General features: G+C 43.1%; 2 protein-coding genes across 2 annotated transcripts; both read right to left on the reverse strand.

Moving 5' to 3' along the window:
* Positions 1–7154: 7154 nt before the first annotated feature.
* Positions 7155–9443, reverse strand: LOC308148459 (retinol dehydrogenase 14-like; the record flags this gene model as incomplete). The annotated part of the gene is made up of 3 exons (XM_080520285.1): positions 7155–7305; positions 8209–8317; positions 9248–9443. 3 exons carry the CDS (start codon positions 9441–9443, stop codon positions 7155–7157), a joined length of 456 nt encoding a protein of 151 aa, XP_080376411.1.
* An 8669-nt stretch (positions 9444–18112) lies between these two features.
* Positions 18113–22654, reverse strand: tmed3 (transmembrane p24 trafficking protein 3). The gene is made up of 3 exons (XM_080500039.1): positions 22369–22654; positions 20407–20652; positions 18113–18796 (listed from the first exon to the last, which is right to left on the reverse strand). The coding sequence occupies exons 1-3, from the start codon at positions 22510–22512 to the stop codon at positions 18563–18565; spliced, it is 624 nt and encodes a 207-aa protein (XP_080356165.1). The 5' UTR covers positions 22513–22654; the 3' UTR covers positions 18113–18562.
* Positions 22655–22914: the final 260 nt, after the last annotated feature.

Raw genomic sequence — 22914 nt, forward strand, 5'->3', positions numbered from 1 at the left:
ACCTGTATATTTTGCCATAAATAAATTTTGATTGTTAAAAAAAACAATGACTTGGTCTTTTACATTTCGACTTCACATTGAAAATGTTCCTGATCCAAACCTGCTGGAGGAAGAGACTTTTCTGTGTAGTAGTAATGTTTCTACAGGATCTTCAGCTTCCTCCCACCCATAAAACACATACTTGTAGAAAGTACTACAAATAATTGTGAGAAGTTTGTCTCTTGTGACGGACCGCCATCTTATTATCTACACCTTTTAATCCCGTGATTCCTGGGATAACATCCCAGGAAACACGGGATTAAACTCCCACGACCCAGTAGAACCCTGGTGGAACATTTAGATGGTTTTTATTCAGGATCAAGTGTTTCCAGGAAACCAAATATAAAATGAAATCTGAGGGGGAAAAAAACATCAGAATGACGAAAACAATACAAATCCATTTTTAATACACTGCAACTGCAGCATGACCTCTGACCTGAAAAACACCGCAGAGCTGCTGTGAATCAACACACAATATTAAGAAAAACCAGATGCACTGCACATTTATTCCATTTATCCTGATGGTACAAACAGCAGTACATAGATTGATCGTACCTGTATTTTCCAGCTTTAAGGAGTACCTGACTAATCTGATTTCTATATCAGCCATTTTTTTTTAAATATTCCATTATGTTGTTGGAGCCGAATATAGACGAAACATAGTTCACCAGGAAAACACAGAGACAGAAAGACGCTTACATTCATTATTGTGAAGGTGGAAGTGCTGTTTTGTTTTGCTTTCCACATAATAAAAATGTTTAAGTCGACAAGGTCCTTAACTTTAAGAAGTTTATTTTCAAAAAATAAAGGATTGGTGTGTTCTCTATAACCTTTCTTACTGATGATTCTAATTGCTCTTTTTTTTTTTTTTTTCGTGACGCATCCTGCGAGGCCAAATAGGATCCTCCGCGCACATATCAGTCAGAAAGTATTGATGAAAACCCGCTGCTGTCGTCTGGCGACAGGGAGATCCTGAGTCACTGCCGCAGCGCTGATTCGGCTCGCCGCGTGTTCAGACCCGTTCAAAGGCCGTCACTCCGCTGGCTGCCAGCGCTCTTTCCTGCTCAAGGCCCACGAATGCTGCAATCCTGCATTCCCGCACCTGCCCCGGGCGCACACTGTTCACCTCTGTGCTGCACGGAAGGACGGGAGGATCGCCTGTGAGATGAAGGGACGAGGTGGGAGAAACGGAGGGAGAGAAGAAGTTAGAGGACAAAGTCGCTCAAATTGAGACGGAGAGAATGAATCCTGCATACCAGAGGCAGATCTCCACTTCACACACACACACACACACACACACACACATTCTGGTTGAGGCTTTATGAGTTGTGGAGGGAGCAAACGCAGATGATCTGATGTTCGGTGCTGGGGGGGGGGGGGAGGACATGCCACTGCATGCACCTGTATGCAAACTGACACCACAAACCAACGAGTACAGTGAGATTTACAATTTGGAAAATGAAAAAGTTGCACGCTCTTATTTAAGACCTCTTGCTCGCATAGTTTCACAACTGAAGAACGGCTTGTGATTCGTTGAACCGAGTGACTTCCATATGTTTACACTCAGAACTGCCTTGAAGGCAGAGAGCAAGCCTCCGCTTTCCAATATCACGGCCACGTTATTGCTTTTGGCCGTGTTTTCTTTGTGCCGGTCATGACAGTGACGCCGTTATTGAATGGGATTCCGCAATAATAGAGGAAGCGGCATTCTTAAGGAAGCAATTGAAAAGGCAAACAGCATGTGTTGAAAAATGCTTATTTTGCGCAGCGAAGTCAGAAGCTATTTCCTTCTCCCTCTGCCGAGGCCCCACGAGGAGGGCCGGGGGAGAGCCGCCGGTCAACAGAGGGCTGGCTTTGCCGGAGCAGCCGAATACCAGAGGGGCTGACAGGTATGTACATATTGGAATGTGCTTCTCAGCCACACCTGTGGCGAACACACCCACCGAGCCTGGTCGCTGTCATCCCACTGGCTGAGCTCCCCGCTGACTGACAGCCGGGAGAACTATTTGGCTCCGTGGCCCAGGAGCTAGGGGGCAGGTATGGTGAGTTTGGAGGGCGAACCAATGGCAGGCGCAGGAATAGTGCCGAGCCAGGCGGGGCTGCGAGGAAATAAAACTCATCAGTGGGGTGTGTCTCAAAGGGTTTGCCAGCAGTCGAGCGGTGAAGGGCCACTGCTGCAGGAACCTACTTGTGACAGGGTGAAGCTCAGTGCGTGAGGAAGCAGAAGCCGGCAGGTAAAGAGTGACGGAGGAGGTCTTTTTTTTTTTTTTTTTTTTTTTTTTTTAACTCTAGTCGAATGATGGAAGTGAACCAACGTCTTCTCCTCACCTAAGAAGCTCCTGGGCTCAGGATTGTGAGGCCCTGTGGACGGCTGCTCTGTGAAACCCTTGGTTTGGGACTTAAAAACTTCTGCACTGACTTTTCAGTCTGAGGGTTCTTCTTTTTTTGTGGGGGGGGGGTGAGGGGGGGAGGAGGCGAGGGGGTCCCTCATGCTTCAGAGATCGAGTACATGCCTTTGTGGTACTGTGGTCGCTCACATCTCCTTATCACTTTTCCAGCCCAGCTATAGATTCTGTATCCGTTGGACGGAGAACTGATAAGGGCATGTGCATGACATTACCTGCAGCTACCGGAAAGGCCGAGAGCCGGCGGGGGGGATCCAGTCCCTCGTCACGCTGAAGGCTGCTATTAGTGCTGCTTTTGAAGTGAAACGATTTTCACTGAACTGTGTAACGCCTTTACTTTATGTGAACGTTTTTACCAGGGTGGCTGAAGATGAAGTGTGTGACTTTTCTACTGTATAACAACCTGCACTGACCCTCTGATCTGACTGTAAATCCTTGATCTATTCATCTTTGGTGACTATCTGAAATCCTTTGACTGATACTTCGTGGCTCAGTGGACAGAAACGGTCCATGCAAACACTGCTGGCAGAAAGGTTTTTATCACGAGAAAGTTTGTGAACCAACAGGAACCGAAGCGGATGTGACAGGGACCGACTGCGCGCTGTGGTTGACGTAACTGGTTTACTGGAATATGAAAATCAGGTGAGTAATTGTGACGCGTGACTAAAAACACTGGCAATTTTCACACACACCGACACAAACGCTTGGAACGATTCAGTCGTACGCTCAGCGGACGGATGTTCACAGCGTGGTCATTAAGTCTCATGCTTCCCATACTCTACCGGTGTGGTAATGGATGAGCGCATGACTTAAAGCTGTAGACGTGCAAATGTGTCCAACTTGTACTTTACTTTAAAAAAGAAAAACAGGGCGGATCCATTTCTCTTTAAAAAAAAAAAAAACTTCTCTTGTAAGTGGTCTTAGTTGATATATTAAAATATATGAGCCACTGTCAACATAAGTTGCAGTATATATAGTATTGTGTGTTTCTTACAGCCGTCAGTCGTCCATAAATAACTCCCACAAGAAATGTCACTTTTCATCTGAAATGCATTGTTAAATATGACCTTGTTGCTGGTTTTGTGTTGCACACTTTGTTCACACAGAGTACATTTGGGTAACTTTGGAAACAAAAGTCAAGCAGGACAGCAAAGCAGTGGAATTACCCTGTCAGAACTGAACAAACAACATCCGTTATATAAAAAAAACAAAAAAGAAAACCAGAGACACGCACATGTAAAGGCAGCGAGTGAGTGGACGAGCCTGGTGGATGTGCTGGGTGGATCCTCACTCCGTGCCCGAGGCGTCCACTCCCTCTGCACCTGCTGGAGGAGCCACGGCTCACTCACAGCGCCGCTAAAGGTCAAATCCTTCACGCAACACACGGGACCCACATACTGCTTTTTTCCGCCTGCAGACACTCATAAATCCTGCCTTTTCTTACTTAAAAGTTTCACATAGTTCACTACATTCAGACCAATTTTGGTGATATATGGTTTTGCCCGCAACATAATTCCTTTCCCGTATGTTTAAAATTGTGGGATTCCTTAATTTTTTTTATTTAATGTCATGTTATATGTAATTGTAAAACCTTGAGAGTTTATTCCCCAAGAGCAGAGGTGTCCAAAGTACGGCCCGCAGGCCAACTGCAGCCCGCCATTCATTTTTAATTGGCCGCAGCAAACCCCTCTAATATACTGGAACATGGCCCAAACATGAAACTTCGCTTAGCGCCACTGTTTGAGGTCAGCGAGCCGTCCAGCCGTCATTTAAATGACCAGGTTTCGAAAAAAGATGGCCAAAAAAATAATGCACGGTTTTGCTGAAAGACGTGTAGAATATGTGTACAGCTGAACGTGTACAGGACAGCCGACACGCCGTCGGTCACGGAGAGGTTTGAACTGTTCACACAACTTGATGACAGCCTGGCTGGGACTCCTCTGATGTTTCACTTTAATCAAACATAAGGTCCGCGGGCCAAAACCGGCCGCGACAGGCTTCAATCCGGCCCCACAAACCACCAAGCAACGTGCTTATATAGAATTTATAGGAGGGTTGTTTTGGCATTTCACTGTATTCAGCTGGAGAATGTTTCATTAAAATTGATTTTATGTTGATTGTATTTGTTTTAATTTTCACTACTAATTGTTTGATCTGGCAAAATGATCGACACTGTGACCACAACAAAGCAAAACGTTCAAGTGTACATTTGAAAATGATCATAGTGACACTTTACTGGTCCAGCAGTCGAGATGAAGCTGGACTGTGTGTGTTCCCTGAAGTCAAGTTTTATTTAGAATGTATTTTGTATGCGTCTTTGTATACATTATAAACATGTGCATATGTTTATATATGTTGTTAACAACTGTATATTGGTTCAGTTATGCACTTTTGAATAAGTGTGTTTCTTCCGTAACATATTTGGTTTGATCAATATCAACTGGTCCAACAATTTATCACGTCACAATGCAGTATTTAGTCGTCTACAATACATTAGAATGCACCATTTAAAAACTATTTTTTCCAATCTGGTCAACCTGCCACATGCCGCAACCTATTTTATTGCTCCATTTATTTATTTTTTAATATTTACTTGATTTTATTTTGATTGTATAGTATTTAAATAAAAAAATAAAAAATATATATATATATATATATGTGTGTGTGTAAAATCGGGCACAGTGAAAATAAACCAGGAGAGACAATAAATATACCTTACCTCTAGTGAGTGTACTTTTCCATATGTGGCTGAAAAAGGTTTGGACACCCCTGCCCCAGAGGCAAGTTTGTATTGTAGATATTAAAAGACAAGAGAAGATAATTCATGAATAAATCATTGTGATGTAGGTGGCAGCATTGCAGAGACTGAACAATAAAGTAATAAATCAAATTCCACTACAGTAATTAGTACAAACCTTTATTCTGCAAATGCTCAGAAATATAAATTCAAAATTAATGTAATTTCCTTCCATGAATCAGTTAATAAAATCAAAGCCAGGGGGGTTCTCTCCAACTCGCCACCCGGCTGGCTGCCATGTTTAAGCCAGACCAACCACGGAAGCACTGAAGTCCCACAGCTGTACAGATGTACACATCACTGTGCAGAGGAATGAAAACAAAGAAGAAGAAACGACTTAAAAAAGTCGCCCAAACTCTTGACACCGTCATGTGTGATGTGCTGCACCCGTTTAACAGACTGTCAATTCTGTGATGAATAAATGAATGAGCTGTCAAACAGGATCTGGAGCCTTTCTGTCTGAAGTTTTCATGTTCTTCCTGTACATCCGGGAAAACTCCTCAGGGTAAACCGATTTATTCACACAGTCGAGATCAACTGTTGTGAGTGTGTGAGTGTGTCTCTCTGCGTTTCCCCTCTGATGGACGAAGAACAGCGAGTCTCCTGCTTTTCACCACAGCAGCTTGGATCCTCGCCAATCGTCACAGAAAACCATTAATGGACATAAAAACTAGTAAAATTTACAATTATTACAGTTGTATGCTATAATGGTAGGAAAACTATCTGATCATTGATAATATTATTATTGGAACAATAATTACGATCACATAGCAAATGCATTTAAGTAGCATCAGAACTCAATTTGAGTTCGCCTGAAGATCTATTTTTGGTTTTAGAAATGTTAGAACCAAATTTCCAGCAAAGATCCTTCAAAAACTGTCTTAAAGGAAAAACGGGGAGTCCCACTACACACGGATTCCTCCTCTTTTCATTGCCTTCGCCAGTGAAAGTTGGGCAGCCACCAACGAGAAGGTTACATTTTAGTCTGCGTGTATTTACTCACTGGTTTGTATGTACACATGCATTTTACCAACTTTTTGCAAAATCTACTCAACTGAATTGCATGGAATTTGTCATGATCCAAGGACCAATCTATCAGTTTTTGATTGATTCACTCCCACAAAACTACGAAAAAAAATGTGCACTCAAAGCGGATGAGAGAGGCACCTCATGGAGAGCAGCGTCTGTTGCCATGGAGACGCTCCCTGCTCAGTGTTTCACACAGTGATGTTGTTACCTGACCTACCCAGCGAGCATCGATATGAGCTAACATGCTTGCAACTTGGTTCGGCAAACAAATGTTTTTGTAAATTGAGACAAAAATGCCACTCAATTAAATAAATTGCTAATACGTCAATTCTAAAATAAACCATAAATAATTAATAAACATTCATCTAAACCAGCGGATCATAACTTGTTCTGCCCGGCGCCTCAGAGGTTGCCTCTAAAACAAAAACTGATCTCTGATTTGCCGAAACATTGACAAAAAAACAAAAGTCACACACAAATGCGAATATATATTAACATTGTTCTGCAAGCAAATGTCGCGTTGGCGAAGGTCTGCCCAGTGCCCAGTTCTAGTTTTATATTTGCTCATTCTAGTTAACTATGTATTTTTATGTGATAGAAATAGAACAAGTTGCCGAAGCTGATGTCCCTTTCGGCACAACGTCATAGTTTACTGCACTTGAACAAATCGGCCTAATGCAAAGGGTTGGCATTAAAAACCTATTTTTACACCGTAGCGAGTAAATGGAATCAACCACCACCTCCCAAACTTGTCGCAATGTGGGGGTTAAAAGCGTGGACATGTGCAGTCGGGCCGACTTGCCTGTAGTAGAATCCACTGACGACCTCCCAGGCTGTCCTCCACCGCGCAGTAGGTGGTGGTCTGGGCTCCTTCCCAGGGACTTTTAATCAGAAACTGGAAGAGCTAAGGGAGGCAACAAGTGGCCGGCTAACTCGGTGTGGATGACCCCGGGGTGGAGGCTGTACACCGTCACTCCAGTGCCTGGGGAAGATGGAGACGTCCAGTCAAGTGTCAGTTCACAGTGCAACAAACTTCTTTAAAGACGTTAACACTACAACAAAAGCTTCAGGGGGGAAATGTAGGCAGTATAAGGGACAATCCCAATTCTACCCCTTAGCCCTACCCCTTACCCCTTCCCCTTTGAAATGCGCATTCACGAGAGTCTGAGGGGTGTCCCATTTCATTACTGTGCAGAGGTGGAGGGGTGAGGGGAAGGGCTATTCACCCCTCTAAACAAAGCGTTTACAGATGCACGCTTTAAACAGAGGGGTAGGAGGACATGGCGCCGAAGGACTCGCATATATACGCTTCTAAAGTTATATAAACCTGTTGTGTTTTATACTAGTAAGAACAGCAGTAGCTCTGCCGTATGGAGCTTCCGTGTGTATTTGTTTGGTAGAGACCGTGTTTATAACATTTTATTATTACACTGTAGAGTTCCAAAGTCTTCTAATATGGGTGTTTTGAAAACAGGGACCCAGAGCAAACAAGGAAGCTCCTCCGCTTTCACAGGGTGGATGAGGAAATATTTCTGAAGTCCAAATACAGCGCAGAAACTGCAGTCATCCATGTCTCCGTCTATTTCTTCACCTTGATGTGGGAAAGGCGGAAAACGAAACAAAGCAGCCAAGCTGCTGCAACACGTTGAATTTGGGACGGCAGGACGATGCTCCTGCTGGAAAACCAACAAACATCCGTGGTTCAGCTCTGCTGATATAACGGCGCCGTATTATGATGTCATAACTGTGAGACGGAGTGAGAGGGGGAGGGGTGAGCAGAGGGAGAGGGGTCCCAAATCTAAGGGCTGAAACTTTTACCCCTTTGCCTTTGCTCTCATTTTGGAGGGGAAGGCGGAGGTGGAGGGCTAAGGGGTAGGGGTACAAAATTGAATTGGGATTGGGCCTAAATAACATATAATGAAGGAGTTTGTACGTCACCTTGCAGCCAGTTCTCTCCCAAAGAGGGTATTGGCAAGTTTGCTCTGACGACAGCTTTTCTCACCATCGTAGTGTTTGTCCAGGTTTATGTCGTCGAAGCGTATTTCACCTGCAAGACACAGTTTATACTTTCGGCAAAAATGACTGTTGAAAATGCTGAACTTTCTAAATGGACATACGCAGGAGGGAGTTTTTGAAGCGAGGAGTGGTGAGCTTGTGAAGCTTGAACCACGATGAGTCTCATCCACACCAGTTGTCTCGAGGCAAGTGTTGATTTTTGGTGGATTTCCAGACAGTTAACAGCTCTTAAGATCTGTAGAGTCTTTACATATAGTCTGAAACTGTGTACACAGATCATTTTCTATTCTTATTGTACAATTTAACTGTGCTTCCATGACCCTCACAACAAACTCAGGATTGAAATATTTATGGAGGGATACATTCCTGCTGTAGAACTGACCCCCAGTCACTGATGCCTGTTACTGAGGCTCAAGGGCGCCCCCCAGGGGAAGCCAGATTCACATTTTAAAAACCTAATGCATAGTGAAGAATCTGTATCTGAGACTGAGCAGCAGAATACAATGCACTTCAACTGCAACTTTATTTGCATAGTACCTAAAAAGAAAACAGCGACAGCTGAACAAAACGGCTGTAGATGACCAGACAAAAACATAAAGTACAAACAATAAAACAATAAAAATACAATAAAATGGCAGCAATAAAAACAGCAGAGTATCAAGCTGGGACGAAAGCCAGTGAACACAAATGGATTTTAATATTAGTTTTAAACATGGTCAGTCTGGAGCTCCGCCCCCTCTGAGCGTCCGTTTGGACCTCGGTACCTCCAGGAGCAGCTGACCAGTTGACCAGCTGACCAGCTGACCAGCTGACCAGCTGACCAGCTGACCAGCTGACCCGAGGCCCAGCAGGACTGAGGTGAGGTGAAGCAGCTCAGAGAGGGAAAGTGAGCAGAGACGATTCAGAGATTTAAAAGCAAGAATCTTAAAATGGATTTTATGCTGCAGGGTTGTGAACCAACATGCCAGTTGACCAGTTGACCAGTTGACAAGTTTCACCTTCCCCGTGTGCCTCGGGCTCGAGACGAAGACCAGGCGACTGGGAGCCGCCTTCTTCAGCAGGTCAAGGAGGTGGCTTGTTAACAGGAAGTGTCCCAGGTGGTTGACGCCAGTCTGCATTTCAAACCTGTCCTCAGTTTGAAGCTTTGGACACATCATGATACCGAACCACAAAAAAAGAAAATAGTAGAGAGATGAAATGAGGCAGCGATGCAATCGTAGAGTAAAAAGACTGCAGTAGCACGGAAAGGTACCTGTCTTTAGTTACTGTTTATATTTATATTGGTGATTATTATTCTTTTTATGTCTGTGTTAATGTGCAGTACACACATCTCATGTCTGACTCTTGCTATAAACAAAGTTTAATAGTGTAAGCACATCATTCCTCTATAGGTTTAATACACTGCGGGAGCGATTGCCAGCAGTCCAAGATGGCTGCCCTGTAAACGCACCGCTCTCGTGAGCGGCAGCAGTCGATGAGGCGTCTCCTCTTTATTATGTCTATGATTCAGACAGTCCTTATCATGGCCGCCACACAGAACACTTCCAGGGTTAAATGAAAGTTGATAGATAAGGAGTGAGGTAAGGACATTTTCGACATACCCTTGGTGTTTTTTTTTTTTTTTTTTTTTTATTAAAAAAAGACATTTTTAAATACAGTATAGTCATTCCAATGTGCTTTTACAGAGAAAACAGAAAAGCCCAACATATCCACATGAGCAAGCAGGTTTATTTGCGACTGTGGAAAGGAAAAACTCAAAAGAAACCTTTGTAGAAACCAGAGTCAGAGGTGGAGGCATTCTGCTGACCGGTTGGGGTGAAAGGATAGAGGAGAGGAGAGGAAAGAGAGAGATAGACTGGGTGGGGACATACATACAATACCCTTGTTAGTGCTACATATTTTTCTCTCTTTTTTTTAACAAATACAGTAATCACAGTGATCCAAATATTTTCCAACTGCCATGAGATTAAACCAGCCTGAGCAACAACAGAGCAAAAAGCAAAACAATCACAACAATGATAAAAAAAAAAAAAGGCAAAAACAAAAGGACCCAAAACAAAGAACAAAAAAAACATGATTTTGATAATTGACAGAACAATAGCAGAAAATAAGAACATCAGGAGCAAATCTCATCAATGAGGAGTGGAAGTGTGTGTGTGTGTGTGTGTGTGTGTGTGTGTGTGTGTGTGTGTGTGTGTGTGTGTGTGTGTGTGTGTGTGTGTGTGTGTGTGTGTGTGTGTGTGTGTGTGTGTGTGTGTGTGTGTGTGTGTGTGTGTGTGCTGGCCTTGCTCCAACACACTCCACACACAAGGCCAGCACCCCCAGCGCTGGGAGAAAAATACTGTTAACTGCATGACAACAACAACAAAAAGACCTACTACTATATCTTTCATTTTTCCATGTTTAAGTGCTTTTTTTAAATTTATTTATTTATTGATGTCTCGTATTTTGAAATGAATGTGAAGTATGACACACAAAGGCGGTGAGCTCCAGAGATGAAGACTGGAGTGCTGAAACACTCTGATACTCACAACTATGCTGCTGATGTTTGAGTGAGTATTTCTAGATTTTCACAACGAGGAGGAGTCACGACAAATACACTCCCCACTTCAACTGGAAGTCTTTGGCTTGGCTGATGGATGAAATTGAAATGTAAAGAGACGAACAAGCAGACTTTCCCCTTTCCTGACTAAATAAAGTTTTTACATTAATAAAAAAAAAAAAAAAGCATTTTATGTTTGAGGAAGCACTTCCCCACCTCCTGTTTGATGGGTTATACAGTACAGTACTTAGTGCACATGCTCAGTGGCAGTGACATTAGATCACCTTGACCCTCAGAGACTGCTGTACAGTGTTAACTGTGTTCATGTTGTTGTTGTTGTTTACCTGCGACAGCTGCAACAGTGAGACCAGCAGCATGTTTCTCTGCAAAGTCCTTGACGGCATCTGCGTAGTTTTGCATAGTGTAGATTAATTTAGTTGAGATATCAGCAGTCAGCAGGATGTTGTGTTACTCTGGATAATAAAAGGAACCCTTTGTGAGTCTGGGACTTTCAGAATAAGATGCATGTTTCTTTTTTTTGGGGGGGGGGGGCATTGGGGTTCCAGAGGATTTCTCCATTTGAAAACCAAGCATACGCCAAATCCCTATTCAGTGATTTATAATTTTGTGTTTCACACCATACTTTATTGTTGCTTAAACATTCTGACATTGTGCAGGACAAAAAACAAGCAAAAACCAAACAAACAGAGGATAGTAGGGATACAAGTGTATTTAATTTAATTTAATTTAATTTAATTTAATTTAATTTAATTTAATTTAATTTAATTTAATTTAATTTAATTTAATTTAATTTAATTGTTAAAAAAAGTATTCAATTTAATTTAATTTAAGCAGGGTGTCCTCAGTTATGCAGTCTCAGGAAAGCCTTTAAAGAAATGTTAATCCACTTTTCCATTTTTTTTTTTTTAAGTCTGTTCTAAGTACTTTTTCCCATTGTGTACAGTCCTTTAACCACACTCATCCATTGTTTGTGGTTAGGACATTGAGGCTTGTACCAGTTTCTGGTAATCACCTTTTTGCAGGCAAACAAGCAATGTTTTTACATATCAATCACTCTCTGTGAGTACGTTATCTGTTTGAGTACATTATGTATCTGTTTGACATCAAGGGGCATATCATAGCTGAGAACCTGTTTCAGACTGGCACATGTTTTTCCCCAAAACAAGTGGGTTTTAGGACAGGTCCAAAAAATATGGGAACGAATGGTGTCCAAGACGCATTATTTTACTACAGTGGGTCTTTGGACACACTTTTAACCGATTCCTCGCCCGCAGAGAATGGCAGTCTATCTAATGAAAGGTCAAAATTATGAGATGCAGAGTTGTGATTGTGTGGAGGTAAGTCCTCTCACCTAACAGTGAGAGGCTCATGTGTTCATATACGAGCCAGGAGTTTGTTCTACCAACCTGTGTGGCGTCAGGTTCCTCCAGTCACTCCTGCTTCCTTTCACGGTCCAAAAAACATACATAGCAGCTGTATTGGCGACCTTAAATTGTGAGTGTGTGTGATTGTCAGTGTCTTCGTGTTCGCCCTGTGACGGGCTGCCAACGTGCCCAGGTGTATCCCGGTAAGATTGTTTTTCAGGTTTATTGACGGCAGAGCTCAACACCATGAACGCCAAGGTCAAGTGGATGCACGTCACTTCCTGTTTCGTGGCTCAACGCCCATTTCTGGCCACGCCCTCAGATATCATGGCGCCATTTTGATACACTTCGCTCAACAATCTCTATTCTATCACTACACCAATCTTCAGGCCATTTAGAATTACCGGACTAGTTCTTTCAAGAAAATTCAATTTCGTACAAAATCTGCGAAAATAAAATACATATTTAAAAATCCCTATTTAACCAGAACAAAGCATGTACACCTCACTTCCTGTTCAGCAGGTGGCGCTATGCCCAATGGTCATTATGTTCATGTGGTGAAATGTTTGCTCTGGTTGTCATGAGGAGGTGTGGAGTCAAATGTGGGAGGAGTTTGAGTGGAAGATTAAGACGAGGTTTTTCAGGACTCCGCTGAAGTGTCTTGGTTCTGGGAGCAGCAGGAACAGAGTGCTGGAGAAACTGGCTGATGAAATGTACATACAGTGTCTAGAGACTGGACTATACCGTACAACACTTTAGGACTGAAGTTACAGGACAAGGAGACGTGAACCTTTTTACTGGACATATTCCCAGACGATCTGTCCCACGATCTGAGGTTTCTGCTGCATTTGCCTACAAGAAAAATTATAATATATACGTAATATCATTTAGATCTTTTAATGAGCCGGAGCCCAATCTCAGGAATATTGTTATTGTTTGTATTTACATTGACTTTTGTCAATAAAATGTACAAAAGAACTCTACTACTTTAGGATGTTTTTCCTGTGTGAGACAGACTTTATCAATGGAAATGCTCATAAGAATCTCTATCAAATAATGATAGAGATTCATTTGAGAGTTAAGAATGGATTAAGAATTATCTGCGGCCCAGAAAACCACCAGTAGGACCCGGATGCACCCCAACCCGCCCACAGCCAGAGAATGGGTCGACATAAACCTCATGGAAAAAAATGTTCCTTCTCAGTTCATTAAAAATTGGTCAAAGTGGGTTTTCTATACAGGGAAGAGGGAAACCGGTTTTGGAGTTTGACCACGTAAGAAGGCTGCCAGATAATCTTCCCACAAAGGTGCTGGAATTTTATTTTAATTTTAACTATTTCTTTTTTCTTCTTCTCTGTATTCATGCATCCCCGTTCTAATGTTAAAAAAAGAAGAGTATTGATGTTCAGTTGGTTTTAATAAGTGGTGGTCGTCAGGGCCTACAGGGCCTTGTCTGCAGGCCGAAGAAATATATCAGAATCGCAGACTGATGTTTTGTCCATGAACACTAATTAAATAATTCTAAACAGATAAAAATGTAGTTGTGTTGATTTAATAAGGTTTTGTCATTCTACAATGGCCAAAGTTGAAAATAAAGAGATTTGGTTGCAGATTTATTATCAAAACATTTTCAAACTGGAGTTTTCCGAGAGGTCCTGAACGCACCGCAGTGCTCTGCAAAAAGTCCTTTGAAACATCAAAGGAAACTAAGTCATTGTCATGGAAACAGAAAACAAGTGTGCTTTGAGATATTGTCCTTTGAACTCTGGACAGCCAGACTCACAGTTTTCCTCTCGTGTTTCATTTCACAAACATTTTATCAACGACCCAGGTTGTTGGTGCTTTGCTTCGTCAACACAAACACGTTGTCCACTGCTGCGCCCTGCGAGCTCTTGAAACTAAAGTGAGGGTTTGACCTGCAGAGGGAAAGAGTATGGAGATGAATGATCCAGCAGCAGGAGATGGACGTCCCGGACCTCACCGGGCTTCTCGGCCGGACAATCACACTGTATTTGATCAGATGGTCCAGCATGTCACAACGCTGCAGCGGCAAAGGGAACAGCTTTTTGACGCTCTCCTCCATCGCGACCAGGAGATTCACAACCTCCGCTGCACCATTCGCAATGTGGGCTGCCAGTTGTTAGACCAGCAGGGCAACAGCTTCTTTTCTAATAATGTAATGGAGTCCATAGTCGTCAGGCTGGAGACAGAGCTGCAGAGTGTGAAGGAGGAGTGTCGCACTAAAGTCAACTCTCTGGAGGAAGAGCTGAGGAGGATGAACAGACTGTTGGAGGAGGAGAGGAGGAAGAACACCTCCACCTCCTCACACACACACAAACAGCAGGACCCTGTGGAGGATGTCCAGCAGGAAGCAAGACAGCAGAGCAAGGACTCTCTCTCAGAAACTGTCCACCTCACCACCCGAGATGTGGCTGAGGAACCCGGCCGGGACCTGGACCCAGAAGAGACCAGGAGGGGGAAGGCCAGAGCTCTGGAGGAGCGGCTGACTGACAAACGGCAGCTTGTGCAGCGAGTCTTGAACAAGACGAGAGGAAGACGTGGCTGTGGCAGATCTCGAGGAAGCCGGCGGAGCAGGTCCTGCAGAACTGGAGCTAAAAGAGCAAAGAGAGAATGAGGTGAGATGCTGCTGCCATGGAAACGTTTGTGGTTCTCCCCGCTTCCACAAACATCCAGTATAACCCCGACACACGTCACAGGTTCAGAGGCCTTACGTGAAACAGATGTGGTGAGACTGGGCCCCGGCAAGCCAGACGTCTTCTGCTGTTCCAGCCTCAAGGGAGAATTCATGAAGCTTCTGGAGGAGTTCAACACTTGGGCGGAGTTAAAGAACGTTTCTACATCTTCTCCTTGGACGTCTTCCACCTGCTCCTGGAGATAGACTCACATCTGTTACACAACATTGTCAATAAAATAACAGAAAGATCCAATGTGTCATGATTGTCAACTTAGATCTCTGAAGGGAGTAAATTCAACCTGCTTTACATAATAAGGGAGAATGAACAACTGTGAAGCCCCACAAGGAGTTAAAGACACATTATTGAAGCATCATCTGTCTGCTTATGGGATCGTCTGAGCTGCAGACTTTCCTCAAGTGAACACAGGTTGTTCTTTTGTCTTCCAGAAGAGTTCAGATCACTTTAAAGTATTTTTTTAACTGTAATTGCAGCTTGTTGTTTGAGCCGTCAGCAGCTCCTGTGTTGAACTGTTGTCAGCAAAATAAACTTCTGACCAACAGGTGTGACCAGCATGAAGCATTTCCATGAGCTGAAGTGAGTCCAGATAATAGAAACGTCATACAGTCTGACCACATGTCCTAAAACACCTGGTCCAAGTTGACATCAGAGCGTCTCCAGTCTGTGGTGTGACCTCACCTGTTGAATACCAGAGCCATCAGACATTTCTGACCTCTGCCAGGCGTCGACATGGACACAGAGAACTGACACATGTTCCACGTCCACATCAACTGCCTTTATTCATTTATTTAGTCTGGTGATCACATCGTTTTATTTCATCATTTGAAAGAACACAAGACAAATGAAATGTGTTTATTGTAACAATCATTTGGATCCTGATCACCACACAAATGTATTTGATTCTTCCTTCGATCAAAATGCACATGTGGAGCAGTTTTTATGAAGATTTGCTCATTAGTTTTCCAGATATCTTGTCAACAGACACACGGACAAATAAATGTGGATTTTCTTTAATATATTAATTTGCAGAGAATTAGATTCCTTCATGTCATTGTCAGTATTCGTCTCATAGGAACAACAGTGGAACAAATGTTAAAACACTACATTAAAACCAACTTAACATCAATACTTTAACATTAGAGCGGGGCTGCATGAGTAGAAGAAGGAAAAAACTGTAAAATAAAATAAAATAAAATAAACTTCCAGCACCTTTGGGGAGAAATGATCTCATAAACATGGATGTTTGATAACGTCCTTGGTGGAGGTAAGAATGAATGTTTACATCCTAAAATGTAATTCACCCCTTAGCTTTCATGAAACTTTACTTTAAACATGGAACATCTTTAATACTATAAATTAAAAAAATTATATAAAAACGTATATAAAAATCATCTCAAATACCATTTTTAACCAACTCTAAAACATCTGACATCGTGAACAAAACCTTAAATCAGCATGAAACCTGCGAGATGAAAGTTCCATTCGGAGACGGATCGTCTGCATAGAAGTCCACCTTTGTGACTCCTGGTCTCATAACGGTGTGATTTATTGAGCTGAGTGTTTCAGTCCCTCCAGTCTGTGTCTCCAGCAGAGTTCTCAGCCACACTGGGACTCTGTGGAGGTTTCTCAGGTGAAACAACGTGTCTGTGGCGGCTTTTGTCCGTGTGGTTGAGGTGAGTCGAGGCCTCGTCGGTGTTCGCCGAGTCCTGGTCTGAGAGAAACCTGCTACTGAGGAGCAGACGCTTTTATAAATGGAATCAAATCTCCCCCTGGAACTTTCAAACTCAGAGTTTAATCCTTTTTATTTTTACTTTGCTGAATCTAGTTTTATTAATAATGTTATAATGGAATTCAGATTTAAAATGTTTTGTGCTTTTCTACATTTCACTGTATTTTGCACCAGGATGTTTCATTAAAATTGACTTCATGTTGAGATTGTAGTCATTTTTAGTACTAATTGTTTGATCCAGCAAAAATATAGTGAATTTCATCCCGTACACTGTGAGCCACAACAAAGAAAAACTTTAAAGTGTAAATTTAAAGGTTATTGAGGACATAGTTTCACTGCTACGGCCCACTTAGGACCACGTTTCTTCCAAAACATATTTGGTGTTTGGCTCGTTCGATAACAACTCGTCCTACGATTTGTCCTCGTGGCCCTTCAAAGAGAGGACACCTGTCTTCAGAGGACACTCAGAGGACACTTTCCCTCAAGTTACAACATAACTTGAGGGAAATAAACGATCTGGTTCTCTCGCATTATGAACTTGAGGGAATGATTTATTTCTCTCTGGACCCTCCGGGGCTCCGTACAAACCAGTGTTTCAACCTTTTTTGATCCATGGCACATGTCTTACATTCAAAATATCCCACAGCACACTACCAATAAAAACAACTTCCAAATAGATAAATGCTCAATTTAAAAAAATGACATATTGAAGCTTTATACAACATTTTTTTACAGGTTTTGTTGTTAAGAAAACATTTCAATAAGTATTTTAAAGGGACAGAGATGCTCTGCAACTCGTTTCCGACTTAAATCCACAGGATCAGTATTAAAAACAGGATCTGCTGCCACCTGCTGGCAAAGAAAGGTGTTTACAATTTCTGATCAGGCAGCACATTTTAGGCCAGACGCTCAAAAAGATCAAACCATTGCCAGTGATACTTTATTTTTTTTTAGCTATTTAACTGAAATTGACAGTTTTCCACGACATGCTGGTTGCAAATCACTTATTTAAACTTCTATCCTGTCTTTTTGCATTATTTAACCCCTGAGCCTTTAATTTAAACGCAACAACTGAGGGTTCTACATTTATTAGTTTATATAACAGAGCTCTTTGTTTCACTTTTCCTTGGTCGTGACAAAGATTGATGAGATAGTTGATCAACTTCATATCATTTAATATTGTAGCTACCTTGAAACCAATGGCAGTCATTTAATCATCTTTTTGTGACGTGTGATATTTGCGAGCAGGGGTGTTGTTTTAGACTGATTTATATAAATGCCTGTCCTGTTATGTTTGGTTGAGTCAAGCTAAACAAACATTTTCAAATGCACTTAAATGTCACAATAAATCTTGGGACAACACGGCACACAACTAATGTTAAAAAAAAACCTAAACCACAAACATGAACTTTCTTGAACCAACTATATTTACCGTTTCATAAAGACCAAACAAAAGTAAATAAAACGTTTTATTGAAGGTTCGTCAGTAACGCAAAGCAGAATAAAGAAAACATTTTAAAAATTTAATTCCAAAATCCAATCAATTAAAAAATAAAAGCAGAGAGTTGAGTGACACAGTAAACAACATGACTTGTCTGGATTTAACCTGAAAGTTCAACTGAAGGGAATATTTCTGACAAGGCACTTGGTGTTTGACGAGCTGGAGGACAGAAATTAAATCCAACAAAAGAAACGGTACGAAGACAAAAACATTCAGAAACTTTTGGTCTTTAAACAGATTCCATTGTAATTATTTTTGTTTGTTGTACGAAAATAAACTCCAACACAATCTTTTTTTTTTTTTAAATAAAAGTTTTTTTCAGTAAAGTTTCCCAAAAACCAAATAAGATGAATGTAAAGGTGTGAATTTAATGAAACCCTAGTAGAAGAGGAGGCTGCAGACGTTCTAGGTGGACGCCGCCAGAGAGCTTTTCTTGTCCACGAAGAAGCTCTTGAGCAGCAGCACTTGACCGACGCCGATGACAAACAGCAGGACGGTTTCGCCGACGGACCAGAAGGTCACCCGCTCCAGGAGGTACTCCGCCTTCGTGCGGTCGTGCGCCTCCCTCAGCCGGTACCACGTCTGGGAATCCATCACCACCTTCAGCACCTCGTGGATGGCCACGCAGGACGACTCCAGCTGGAGGCGAGGATATGGACACCAGGCGACAATTGTTGAAATAAGTTTTTGTACTCGTCAAAATAAAAATAAAAATAAAACCAACAGACAAAATATATAGAAGAGGACAGAATTTTCTACAACAAGAAAATGTTGAAGCAGCTTCAGCTGGAAGTGAAACACGGGATTTAAAAATGAATAAAAACATGCAAGGGATAAATAGTGCAAAAGAGATTGGAGGGCTTGGGGGGGGGGTTAGTGCACATGAGTGGGTGTGAGTGGACGGGTGGGGGGGGGGGGGGGGGGGGGGGGGGGGGCAGAGGGCTGTTTGTTGAGCTTTTAAAGAGTGTCCAGAGGGCAGGCGCTGGTCTGGTTCTGTAGCGGGTCAGTGGAAGCGTCTCTGGGGGGGTGTTGGTCAGTCGGTGGTGGCCCCGGCCACCCTCACCACCCGCTGCAGGTCCTTCCTGTCCTCAATCACAGAGCCGAGGCCAGCACGCGGGGGGGCATTTTGTAAACGCGGCAAAGCAGAGACACGACGACTGAGAACGAGAACCAACGAGCCCTTTTTGTCTTTGTGAGTTGGATGTGTTTTTTTGCTGAACAAAGTGACGTCATTTTCTTCACCCGGCTCCCGTCTGGCTGAAGAATCAAGGTTCGGCTGTGCCGCCTCTCCGGCCCCCCCAAGTCGGCGCCGCACTGCCCAAACTTCGGCACTGTCGTGTGCCGAGCGTGCACTTTCCCGCTCGCCAATGGCCACCCGTCATATGTTAATCATGTTTAACATGTAACGTCACTATCGTACGAGCGTCGCAGCTCGTTAACATGTCGGAGGGCGGATTTACGCGATGCCCCTGAACGCGTCACTCACAACTGTCGGCCCCTGCAGTTAAAACCAGACTAACATGGCGGCTCGGACACAAACGTTCTCTTTCAGAGAAACGTGCTTCTAAAAACACGGTTAAAATGCTGCTTCACAGAAGTGTGGCTGCTGTGAGAGGGGGCGTGGCCTGTTGTGATGGGGGCGTGGCCTGTGAGTTCAACAGCTTCTTCATGGAGTATGAAATCTCCTGGGGGGGGGGGACAAAAAAAAGCTTTTTCCCCGGCAGCTGGCTGGCGTCACCGTTCTTGTTCTTAGAGCTTCTTACTCTGCGGGGCCTTTAGGGAATTAAAGGCTCTAAATTTGGCTTTAGGTGCAAAGACGTGTGGTTAAGTGTGCGTTTTCTTTTAGGGTCACTGGAAAGCTCAGAACACAAATAAGTGGAATGTCTATGAAAGGATTAAATAAAACACACACTCTGAAATAAGGATTTACTGCAAGTGTAAATTAAAATACTGAAATGAGTTGAGGATGAGGACGGTTCCAGCTCTCCGTTACCTCATTTTGGATAACTTGGGTCATAATTTGACAGGTAACACAATATTCTCATATTGATAAGAATAACTCTGGCTCTACCACGTAGACGTAAAAAATCCTCTCAGGAATTAAACAATACAGAAACAACTGTTTCGTCACCCCGCTACTTAATGATGCAGACTGGAAACACAGTTTCGTAGCTTTTGTTTATATTTGTTTTTGCCACTTCGTCAATTGTTTTCGATTGGTTCCGTCTCCGCCGAATCGAAGCACCCACCTGCGTCAGCGCTGTAGTTTTGCTGATTTCCCCCAGCAGAGGCTTCTCTTCTCCGTGGCGGAAGTCCAGGTACACGACTTTGTTGGTGAAAGTGGAGAAGTCGTTGCCGAAGCAGACCTTGTAGACTCCGTCCATAGCGGTGGTGTGAGAGAAGCTGTCGTACTGCTTTTTCTTCTCATTGTACAAGACGTTGTCCTGAGGATCCGCCACGAAACAGTCCACATCGTAGTTGCCTCCTGCAATCACCTGCAAGACAAGTCAGACACAGAAACGCACGGATTGTCACACGATATGTCAGCGCAGTGAAGCATGAGGTACAACTTGGTGTCTAGATAGAGCTGCTCAGGCTGGTTTAATGTTACTGTCTAGACCAGGGGTCGGCAACCCGTGGCTCTTTAGTCCCTCCACTGCGGCTCCTTGAGCCTCGGTCCCACTGCAGTTCATCCTGGAGGGACGTAAGGAGGCCAAGCCACCCAGAGCGCAGTCCCGCTACAAAGAGTGGTGAAATATAGGGTCGTGAACGACGCAGCGATGTGACGTCATCCCGCAACAATAATGGATGAAGAACGTAGAAGTGCGGCTGCAGGTCATGACAGCGACTCAACTGGTATCTGAAGCTGGGAGCTTCCTGTATCTTTCACAGTAAAACCGTGGCGCTGGGGAGCGCCGACAGTTCCAGGAGGTTCATTACAGACTTGTTGAGAGTGACGGAACATTCTAGTGAATTCCACAACAACTACAGGACATTAAAGCCACAACACTCACACTCATGGTTCTAACAATCCACATCTCCCACATTTATCTTCCAGTTTAATAATGTGTCGCAATAAAGGAGCTGAGAGCTGCAATGCATTATGGGAGTTTCTGTTTGTCGTGTTTTAAATGTAATTATTGGGGTTATATTAGGTTTGTAGTGTTGGTAATAATTGTGTTGTGTTTTTGTTGCTTAGTTCATGTAGTTTAGTTTATTAGTTGTAAGTCGTCAACCAGCAGTGAAGAAGGTTTTGTGTGTCGTGTCCTCCTGGCATGGTCTTCCTGTGGGACTGTCGAAATAAAATGTGTGTGTCTCTCTGGGTGTTGTGTTCAGTGGGAAACGGGACCAAATGGCTCTTTGAGCATTAAGGGTTGCCGACCCCTGCTCTAGATAGAACTGCTCAGGCTGGTTTAATCTCATAACAGTTGGAAAATATTTGGATCAGTGTGATTACTGTAAAAGAAAACTATATGTAGCACTAACAAGGGTATTGCATGCATGTCCCCACCCAGTCTATCTCTGACTTTCCTCTCCTCTCCTCTCCTCTCCTCTCCTCTCCTCTCCTCTATCCTCTCACCCCAACCAGTCAGCAGAATTCCTCCACCTCTGACTCTGGTTTCTGCAAAGGTTTCTCCCTGTTAGAGGAAGAAACCTTTGTAGAGTTTCTCCTTTCTACAGTCGCAAACAAACCTGCTTGCTCATGTGGATATGTTGGGCTTTTCTATTTTCTCTGTTAAAAGCAGCTAGGCATCACTGTATTTAAAAATGTTTTTTTTAATAAAAAAAAAAAAAAAAGTACAACTTGATGGAGAGTAGTGAAAGCTTGAACTCAAAGTACAGTTAAAGTTATAACTGGAAAAACAATATTGGTTGCTTTGAATGCCTGTAAATGACAAGTCACATTCAATAGGCTTGAATTCAATATTGACACTAAAAGCACATTCTCAGACAAACAATTGTTTATGTATATGACATTCTATGATTAACAAACATGCAGAATAAAAACTTTGAATGATTTGAATTTCTTGGCATACTCAAAAAGGAACCATATGGAACATGAAACTATTCTAATGAATTACAATAATGTCCGTTTGGTTTGTATAATTCATTATTAACCTTTTATAAACTGCTGAGACGTCATTTGAACGCTGCACGTGCCCACAGAACGGGTTTAATCCTCTGGACAGGTGAAGAAGCTGGAAACTCACCTGGAAGTCGATGTCGAACCTCACGTCCTTCTGCAGCTCCTCGTAGTAACACTGCTTCCCGTTGTGGGGCAGCTCGAACGTGAGCTCGGTGCCCAGCAGCCCGGAGAGGTGCAGCAGCACCGCCAGCAGTCCCAGGTGGAGCATGGTGGTGGTGGAGGTGGAGGAGGAGGAAGGCGGAGGAAGGTGGAGCACCGAGCGGCTCACTCTGCTGCGCTCGTGCGCTCGGAGGAAAACAAACCGCTTTCGAGCTCTGACGTGGCGCAACCACGAATGTCTTCCGGGTCCACGTTTTTCTGGATTTTATTCTTTATAAAGTTTGCTTGAATGTTGTCAAACGGCAGCGTCCCTTCTGTCAAAGTCAATGTGATAATCCAACATGAAACAAACCAGGAAAAAATTTTTAATAAAACGAAAGAAGTTTAAGACAAGTGGTGAAAGCAGAATAAGTGCCGGTCACTGTGAGCCAATCACAGCCTTACAGCAGGAAACTTCCGGGCTTCAAAATAAAAGCACACTGCCTGGGGAGTTCAGTGAGGCCACATCTCT

The sequence above is a fragment of the Blennius ocellaris genome (genome assembly GCF_963422515.1).
Source record: "Blennius ocellaris genome assembly, chromosome: 1".
NCBI classification, from domain to species: domain Eukaryota; kingdom Metazoa; phylum Chordata; class Actinopteri; order Blenniiformes; family Blenniidae; genus Blennius; species Blennius ocellaris.

What these genes read in the sequence shown, in the direction of transcription:
- tmed3 (XM_080500039.1), bottom strand. Translation starts at nt 22,512, where the DNA reads ATGCTCCACCTGGGACTGCTGGCGGTGCTGCTGCACCTCTCCGGGCTG. An exon ending in GGTTCGACATCGACTTCCAG is followed by an intron (nt 20,653 to 22,368) that starts GTGAGTTTCCAG and finishes CTTGTCTTGCAG; the next exon opens with GTGATTGCAGGAGGCAACTA. An exon ending in AAACTACAGCGCTGACGCAG is followed by an intron (nt 18,797 to 20,406) that starts GTGGGTGCTTCG and finishes CCTCGCCTCCAG; the next exon opens with CTGGAGTCGTCCTGCGTGGC.